The sequence below is a fragment of the Hermetia illucens genome, chromosome 1 (assembly GCF_905115235.1).
Source record: "Hermetia illucens chromosome 1, iHerIll2.2.curated.20191125, whole genome shotgun sequence".
Lineage (NCBI taxonomy): Eukaryota > Metazoa > Arthropoda > Insecta > Diptera > Stratiomyidae > Hermetia > Hermetia illucens.
The window spans coordinates 128,604,943-128,614,388 of NC_051849.1; the positions used below are offsets into that span (position 1 = coordinate 128,604,943).

Sequence of the window (9,446 nt, forward strand, 5' to 3'; positions counted from 1 at the left end):
TAGCAGAGATCAAAACATCGTCAGGAGTCCTACAGAGAGCAATTCATAACTTAGCACCGTTACCGGTAGAACCGAACGACACCGAAGACTCCTCGCAGCAAAAACCCCCAGCTCCATCAAAGGAACGGATTATAGATACCTGCACGCAAAACTCAGAAGCAACTCGAGGTTCAAGAGCGAAGAAAAAGAGAATTTCGCACTCCCCCGTAAACCTGCTATTGTGGACTAGTTTAATCCTACCCGTTCTAGCCAACCCAGCACGGATCACCCCTTTCCAATCTCCATCAGGTATCTACTTCGAAAATTTAGGAGCCGCCCACTTGATCTTGAACGATTGGAATTTGATAATCTATTACAACCTCACATCATACTGGAAGAACATGGACAACCTACAAACAGGAATTGCGAGACTTCATAATATTTGTAATCAACTACACAACAATAACTCCTGTTTAGCCACCACAATGCAGCCTAACCATCCCGTAAGCGATATAGCAGTTAATAACGAACTGTTACGGCCATTCAATAACGAGATGTCACGAAGACATAAAAGAGGAGCTCTAAATATCGTTGGTAACCTTGCCAACTCACTCTTCGGAGTACTCGATTCTGACTATGCTACAAAGATGACAGAAACTATAAAGAACTTAAAGGGGAACGACGAACATCTCCTGCAACTAATGAAAAACCAGACGTCCATCGTTGACTCCACGGTCAATGTAATGATGAACTTGGAGCAATCAACCCACAAATCGATGCAAACTCTAAACGTAGCTCTCAACCATACCGCCACACAAACAAACAAAATAGCCAAGGAAGTGTGGGAGCAAGAAGTGATGCAGACCTTTTCATCAGCAGCGTTGCAGCTCTTATTATCAGTCAACCACTATCAAAAGGTACAAACCAGTTTACTAGACATCCTTATCGACACGCACCATGGAAAATTTAACCCGCAATTGTTGGCACCACAACAACTACAACAGGAGTTATCCAACATCAGGGAGGAACTACCCCCACATTTACGGGTGCCAACTAAATCGAACGATCTACTAGAGCTGTATAATATCATGACTATTGAAGGACGCATCATGGCAGAGCATATTATCTTCCGATTAAAACTACCATTAATATCGGTCGAAAGTTTCGAACTATTCTATATTGCTCCTGTGCCCATCTCTGCTAATGGAATCGTCACTGCAATCACAACAACGTTACGTTATCTAATCGTTAATTGGGATCGTGACCAGTACTATCCCATGCCTGATCAGGAGGTGGAGCACTGCCATCGGACTCAGAAGTTGAACTACGTCTGCAGACAACGGCATCCCCTATATCGGATAGGATCAAGAGTTAATGCATGTGAAATGAGCTTCATCAGTCACATTCCTTCCAAAGAACGATGCAAAATGTCCAAATTAGACAACCCACCACGATGGATCCAGTTGCCAAACACCAACCGTTGGATATATTTCTTCGAAGACAAGGAGATAAACATAGGCTGCGGCACAACAGTTACTCAGATGACTCTATCAGGAAGCGGTATCATTGAACTACGTGAAGGTTGCACTATAAGAGAGGAATCACTAACTATCCAAGCACATCAAGTATTTCCAAGCACTATTAACATTTCATGTACACCAATTGTTTATGCGCAGGCCGGGTAGGTGGGAAGTAAACGCCCACCCGTGGATAAAAATTGGCTATGGGAAGGATACCCAGAAATAAAACCAAACATGGAGGAGCAGAAGAAGAATGAAGTTACGGTGCAGGGCTTCGGAAACCCAGTGCCGGCGGTTTTTGGGAGTGAGCAAGCGGGCTCCCGGCCGTCGATATCCAACGACCGCAGTGCCTCAGTAGTGGGAACCTTGGCTACTGTGGCATCTAATGTTACAAGCGTACGGGAGGAACTTGAACTGGCTCCAGTGATGGATCCGTTCAGAAGGAGCTCGATTTTTCGTAGATCCCCTCCCACACGGGCACAAGCCCCCACGATCGCTACCCCCAGTGGAAAGCGTATAGTGGGAGCCTTCGATGAGGAAGAATCGCTGACGCCGATTCACCCGAACGATGTTTTGGACAATGATCAGTCTGGAGCTGCCTTTACTGCCCTCGGTAAAAAGATCATGGAGCTGTGTGAGTTCATAAAGGAGCGCAGGAACATTCACCAAAATATAAGGGCCATGATAAGAGGCATCCGTTTGACGTACGGCAAGGCCCAGGATGAACGAGTAGGGAAGTTGCCGATTGGAAAAGTGAACCAGGCAACTCAAGTAACGCCGGTTCAAAACACAAAAGGGGAGAAACCGGGGAAGAGGCTGCGCGAGAAGTTGAATGACTCAACAGGCCAGCAAACCCCGAAAAGAAGAAAGGACTCAACTCCCAAAAAGGCGGAGTTCATGAAAATTATGTCTGACTCTACCAGGGAAAATACTGCAGTGGCTACCTCGAGAAAAGGGATCGAACCTTCAAAGGCGGATGCGGAAGCTTGGAGGAAGGTAGAACCGCGGAAAAGAAACTATCGGAGGAAGATTAGACCGGAGGTGATTTTCATTTCCAAACGAGGTGAAGGGTCATACGCCGACATACTCAGGAAAGTGAAGGCAGACCCCGAACTCACCAATTTGGGAGACAACGTCAGCCGTATTAGACGGTCGCAGAAGGGAGATCTTATGTTGGAACTTAAGAAATCCAAGGATGTAACCGCGGACAAATTCTTAAGCCAAATCGGGAAGACTTTAGGGCAGGAAGCTGACATAAGAGCTAACAGCCCGGAGATCACTATAATCTGCAAAGATATAGATGAAATCACGACGAAGGAGGAGGTTCGCGAAGCGTTGGAGAAACAGTTCGATCTTGCCGGACTACAAGAGTCAGCGGTAAAAACTCTAAGGAAAGCCTATGGGGGAACACAAACCGCCATCATCAGCCTACCAGTGGAGAACGCACTCAAACTGTTAGCAGCAGGGAGAGTGAGAATAGGTTGGGTTATGTGTCGCCTTAGGGAACAGGTGGCGTTAAAACGGTGCTTTAGATGCCTTGGCTTTGGTCACATTGCGAAGTCATGCACTAACCCAAATGACAGGTCAAAGCAATGCAGGAGATGCGGAGTGGAGGGCCACATCAGCAAGGACTGCGGAGCTGACCCAAATTGCCTACTGTGCAAAGGAAAGGAGGGTGTGGACCATCGGCACATTGCAGGCAGCAGCAGGTGCCCGGAATACAGGAGAGCCCTTAGCACAAATCGCAGATGAGGTTGATACAAATCAACCTCAACCACTGCGAGGCGGCGCAGGACCTACTCGCGCAAACTATCCGCGAGAAAAACATCGATGTGGCCATACTAAGTGAACCATACCGAAACCGCGGTGGTAGCGTTTGGGTCAAAGACCAAACGGGCCAAGCAGCGCTGTGGACTTGTGGAGAACAAGCCTTCCAGGAAATAATGGAGCACCCGGAGGAGGGCTTCATCAGAGCGAAGGTGAAGGGCATCCACATCTACAGCTGCTATGCTCCACCCAGCGCTACACTCGTCGAGTATGAGCGGATGCTTGCTGCTCTTGTTTTGGATGCAAGAGGACGTTGGCCGATCATAATAGGAGGCGATTTCAATGCGTGGGCTCTTGAATGGGGCAGCCGGGTAACTAATGTTAGGGGACGTGTTCTCCTCGAAGCATTCGCGGAGCTGGACGTGGTACTGGCGAATGTTGGGTCTTCGTACACTTTCCGGGGAAGGGGTCTGGGGTCTATAGTGGACCTGACATACGTGAGTGCCACTTTAGCCAGTAGAATCGCTTGGCATGTCAGTGAGGACTATACTCACAGCGACCACCAGGCAATCTGCATAGAGATCAAGGGCGGATCGAGCTCGAAAAAGAGTTTTCGCAAAATGCCGGGTGGTATGCTTGGCTGGACAGTGAAAGCGTTCGAGGGGGACACGTTTTCCGCGGTGCTCAAATCCGACATATCCCTGAATGGTACGGCTGGAGAGAAAGCCACCCAGATCACTCGATGGGTGACGGAAGCATGCGATGCAACTATGCCCAGAAGGCGATTGCTCCCCAGTAGGCAACCCAACTACTGGTGGAACAATGAAATCGCAAGTTTGCGAGCCGCATGTTTTCGGGCAAGGAGGCTTTGCCAGAGGCTCAGGGGAAAGCCCGGTGGCGACGGTCGAGAGGAGGCACACAAGCAATTGCGTGGCCGCCTAAAGGAAGCCATTCGGAGGAGCAAAAAGAACTGCTTCAAACAGCTGTGCGACCATGCCGACATAAACCCTTGGGGCGAGGCTTACAGAGTGGTGATGAAAAGGCTGCGGAAATCACCCCAGGTGACCTGTCCGCGCCTCCTGAAACAGATTGTTACCACTCTGTTCCCTCACCACGAAAATAGGGGAAGACAAGTTTTTGTCCAACCAAATGACGGCATAATACCGCCTGTAACTGTGGAGGAGCTGCGGGAAATATGTGGTAGGTTCGGTGACAACAAGGCCCCAGGTTTGGATGGCATCCCCAACCGAGCTTTGAAACTGGCAGTGAAGACTAGGCCCGACCTTTTCGCCAACACCTTCGAGGCGTGCCTAAAAGAAGGAATATTCCCTGCCCAGTGGAAAAAGCAAAAGTTGGTGTTGCTTCCGAAGCCTGGCAAGCAACCTGGAAACCCAGGGTCGTATCGTCCTATCTGCCTGTTGGATACAATGGGGAAGATGATGGAGAGAGTCATCTACAACAGACTCCTGCCCATCGTCGAAGCCAACAATGGTTTGTCGGAACGCCAGTTTGGTTTCCGACGCGCCCACTCTACGGTGGACGCAATTGGCATGGTGGTAAACCTGGCAAAAGGTGCACTGATTTCTGGCGGCTGCTGTGCCGTGGTGGCGTTGGATGTCAAAAACGCATTCAACTCGGCCAACTGGAATAGAATTAAAGGGGCGTTGGCTGACATAGGTGTCCCCGGATACTTAGCGAATTTGGTGGAAAACTACCTCTCAGAGAGGACTCTCTGGTATGGGACGGATGAGGGCCCCAAAGAGTACATTGTCACAGCCGGGGTACCACAGGGATCGGTACTTGGTCCCCTGTTGTGGAATATCATGTATAATGGGGTGCTTGCTCTTCCCGTCCCAGAGGGGACTACGATTGTCGGCTTTGCTGATGACCTAGCTGTGGTTGTTGCAGCAAAACACCCAGAAGATGTGGAGGTTTACGCAACGGAAACAGTGAGAGCGGTAAAGTCCTGGCTAGAAAAGGCTGGGCTGACCTTGGCGGACGCGAAAACGGAAGCGGTCTTGATAACGAAACGCAGGAAAAATAATACTGTAAAAGTGGAGGTCGGTGGACATACGGTCGTATCAAAGCCGGCTATCAAATACCTGGGGGTAATAATTGACACCAAATTGAGTTTTAGGGAGCACCTAGAGTATGCATGCCAAAAGGCAGCCAGTGCCACCACGGCACTTGCAAGAATGTTGCCAAATATTGGTGGGCCGAAACATTGCCGGAGGTTGGTGCTAGCCGGAGTGGTGCGCTCCATCCTGCTCTACTCGTCGCCTGTGTGGGCGGAGGCGCTTGCAAACTCTCAGAGACGGAAGCAGGTGAACTCGGTTTACCGGCGGATGGCTTTGAGGGTTTGCAGTGCTTTTAGAACCACATCAGATGAGGCAGTATTGGTGGTGGCAGGCATGATCCCGGTTGACATTCTGGCCAAAGAAATGAGTGTCCTGTACAATGCAAGACATATGGAGGGGCATGCACAGCGTCGAAATGCGGCAAGGTCAGAGTCGCTTGATCTCTGGCAACGCAGATGGGACGAGTCTGCGAAAGGTCGGTGGACGCACAGGCTCATTCCCAACATTAGGGTGTGGCTTGAGCGAAAACATGGGGATACCAACTACCACATTACCCAGTTCCTCACGGGACACGGTGGTTGCTACAGGCAGTATCTGCACCGCTTTGGGTTGGATGATTTTCCGAACTGTCCCAGATGCGATGGCATACCGGAGGATCCAGAGCATGTGATGTTTCACTGCCCACGATTTGCGATGGAGAGAAGGAGCTTAAACCAGGTGCTGGGCAGGAGCGGGACCCCGGAGAGCTTAGTTAATGAGATGCTGGAGTCCGAGGAGAAGTGGCTTGCGGTTAGCTCCGCAATCATCCAAATGCAGGAGGAGTTGCTGAAGGAACAAAGAAGGAGGAAAGCTGCAAATAGGAGAAGGATGAGTGCCTAAGAGCAAACCTACCCCGCGAAGTAATACCTCAATGGTGGTCCCGCGGGGCTGGGCCTGGAGAGACCGGGGGTGGTTTTTAGTGGGTGTGAATCCCACACGCGCCCGCTGTTGTTCCGCCGTTCGGGCGGCGGAGCTGCGGCGGACGTGTCTTTCTAAGATTTTCCACCTCCGTGTACGCACAAAAAAAAAAAAAAAAAAAAAAAAAAAAAATGTACACCAATTCAGAATCTTACCGAATTCGTTTTACCACCGCATAGCAGCGAATTAAGTAATGACGAAGGCATAGGAGAATCCCTTCTGAAAAATTTAACAGAACTGAAAATGGAACTATACAACTTGCAACAACGGGAGCATCTAGTGACTACCATACTCCCAAAGGACGTTCACCATATCACTATCGCCTACATTTGTCTCGGTGGTATTCTAACAGTAGTAATTTACCTTTATTGGAAACACAGATGTAGGACCTCTCGTAACACTACTACGAAACCGATACCGCTACCTAAGAATCTTTCAACCCCAGCCTTTACGATTGCGATTGATCCAGAATAACGGTTGACCTAACGCTCAACGGAGGGGAGGATGTTCAGGCTGCAGTAAAAAAAAACCGTCTGCACGCGCATCCGGTGCATGCAAAAAATATTTGCATAGCCAAGGTGAATATTTTCCGCATGCACGCATATTTAGCATGTAAGCAATTTGTAATTTTTCTCATAGTAAGTAAGCATTTTTGTACACTTTTTGATATTAGCGCGTAAGCACTTTTGTACCTATTTAAGCGAGAACAATTAATAAAGAATTTAGTGTATTTTCAAGTCCCGAAGAACTAAGCCTTTTATTCTTCTCCAGTGAGGCTGCTGGAGACTTCGAAGATTTGGAAATATACTCTACTGGACTAAACTTGATTCGGTGTTCCACCCAATTAAGAAGGACAGACTCATTCGGTGTTTCACCCAATAAACATACTGACAGACTTGAAAACGAACTTTACTTGGTTTTGACTTGAACAGGTGTTTCACTTGATCAAGAAGAAAGACTCACCCGGTGTATCACCGAGTGGACCTATCAGGATTGAGACAATCATAATTGATTTCCTCAGCACTTGGACCTATATTGGAAATAATACCGGACTACTGAAATTAGATTCATGAAAGCCTTATACCCCAACGGACAATGAATGAAGTTTTTCCTTTGGCAGTGGCGAAAATAAACAAAAATCCAAGTCACCAAGTATCGTGAAGAACGCACAACGCTGAGAAGCTTTTCGGCACGCCGATGTGGTTTCAGCAACAAAGAAATTCCTAACAATTTTCTAGTCTAATGAGACCGGCTCGCAGACTATAATATTATGCATTATATATTAGTAAAATTTCAAAATTACAAAGCATTTTTAGGTGGTGAATAGTAGTCGTTTCTAAATGTAGCCCAGGGTATGGTTTACTTGTTCAAAGTGAAGTTCTATTTATCCGAACACATTGCTTCCACATACGAAGATTTTCCAGAATAAAATTATTCGGTAATACAATCTAGCATATATTATATTAAAATTTATTGACAGAGGATGTACATGACTCCACGCAACTCCTAAATATCTTGCTTTCCTACACGTGCGCCCATGCATTGCATTTAAGTAACTCATGTAACCAATGTAATCGAGGTAACTTATGTAAACATAATTGCTCTTAAACATTTTTATCTGGTTCATTGATCGAACTACCTTGAAAATTCGAAGCAGCCCTTAATACGGTCAAACAAAATAAAACATGGGTGCGCATCACATATGAATTACATATGGTTAGTGAGCGGAGACCAACCTTGCAATGCTGTCACCTTTACAATTATTTACGTCCTAGTCAGATTTTTTGTTTTAATGACAGTTAATTTAACTTTAACACTCTCACATTATTCCAGAGTGGCCACTTACCTAATCCGATCTTAGGTCCCATTAATATGTACGTGGCAGATGAGTCCAACAGACCGTGTTGTAGAAAGAATGGTTGCCCGCCCTCCCGCTTCATCCTGTGGACGGTGAGGATATATCCATCTTTAGTAGTAACATGATGAGTTTCCGCCGGATATCCGTATCTTTTAATGATTTCAGGCTGTTTGTAGAGCAGTTTGATATTAACAGGCGAAAATAAGATAAGACAAAGAATGTTCTCACCGTTGTTGATTTGGCAATTTCTAGCACATCTGAAGGAGGTTTCTGGTTAGGGCTCCTTTTGACAACCAGTGAGGAGGCATTTATATCTAGAATTCTTTCGGAGATTAATATGATTTGCACGCAATATAAAAACGAGATCACGCGCATTGTCGTCTCCTAGATGTACAGCTTGTGATACTTATTCTAAATTTCAGGGCCAGCGAGTTTGACTTCCGCACCTTTGGGAATTTTTCCGCAACTAAACCACCTTGCAGAGGAACAGAAATTATAATAAATGACAAACCATTATTGCTCTCATTATTTAGCTATCAGCATCCACAAATTAACCACGGCGTTATGATCAGCCACATCAAACACTGTGAAATTGCCATGTGGTCAGGGGCAGGTGATGATCGCGTGGTGCAGGTATATGATAGCACAGAGATTAGTTAGAACGATTAGAATGTGATTAATTAAAGCTGCCATTACATAATACCGAATTCTTTATTGCGAATGCATATGGAGATAGTTGCTGCACGAGTATGAAGGGTTCTGTATTGTTCAATCTTATTCGAACGTCTACATATTAACTCTCGGCACTTCTGAAACCACAGCTTTCATCGCAAATATTAAAATTTCCCAAAGTGTATCTCTTCCCTGTAATAATAGGTAGCTAACATTCATTGTATGTCGCTTGTGCTAAACTCCAAAGCCAAGTTCAATCTGATGGGTGCTCGCGCAAACCGGCATAATCTTCAAAATTGCCCAAACTGAGATTGCTGAACTATTTTCACCCTTGCCCTTATCACAAAAGCCGTCTCTTCTTCATGTAAAAAGCCCTTCGACACATAACCCACGACAATATAATTCTTCCAAAGTTGAAAAGAAATCTGATGTTAGGAACCTTTAAAAAACAATGTTAATTTTTCGCCTCCTACCAAATGAGGCAGAGTGAATCTAGCAATGTTCTAAAATGATGATTCAGTAAATTATTTCAATGCAGAAAGGATGAGAAGGAGATTGACTACGAAGAGTCAGAAAAAGCGCCACTACATAGTTGCAGTGATGAGGCTCACAGCA

General features: G+C 46.4%; 1 protein-coding gene across 1 annotated transcript in view; it reads right to left on the minus strand.

Annotated features, from left to right (window-relative positions):
- The window catches only part of LOC119647048 (lipase 1-like), an 86,556-nt gene extending 77,910 nt beyond the window's left edge, over positions 1-8,646 (minus strand). Inside the window, exons 1-2 of the mRNA XM_038047804.1 lie at positions 8,388-8,646; positions 8,148-8,325 (exon numbers count right to left, since the gene is read on the minus strand). Of these exons, the coding sequence (XP_037903732.1) occupies positions 8,148-8,325; positions 8,388-8,534 (325 nt within the window). The 5' untranslated portion in view covers positions 8,535-8,646. The remainder of the gene's footprint in view (positions 1-8,147; positions 8,326-8,387) is intronic.
- Positions 8,647-9,446: the final 800 nt, after the last annotated feature.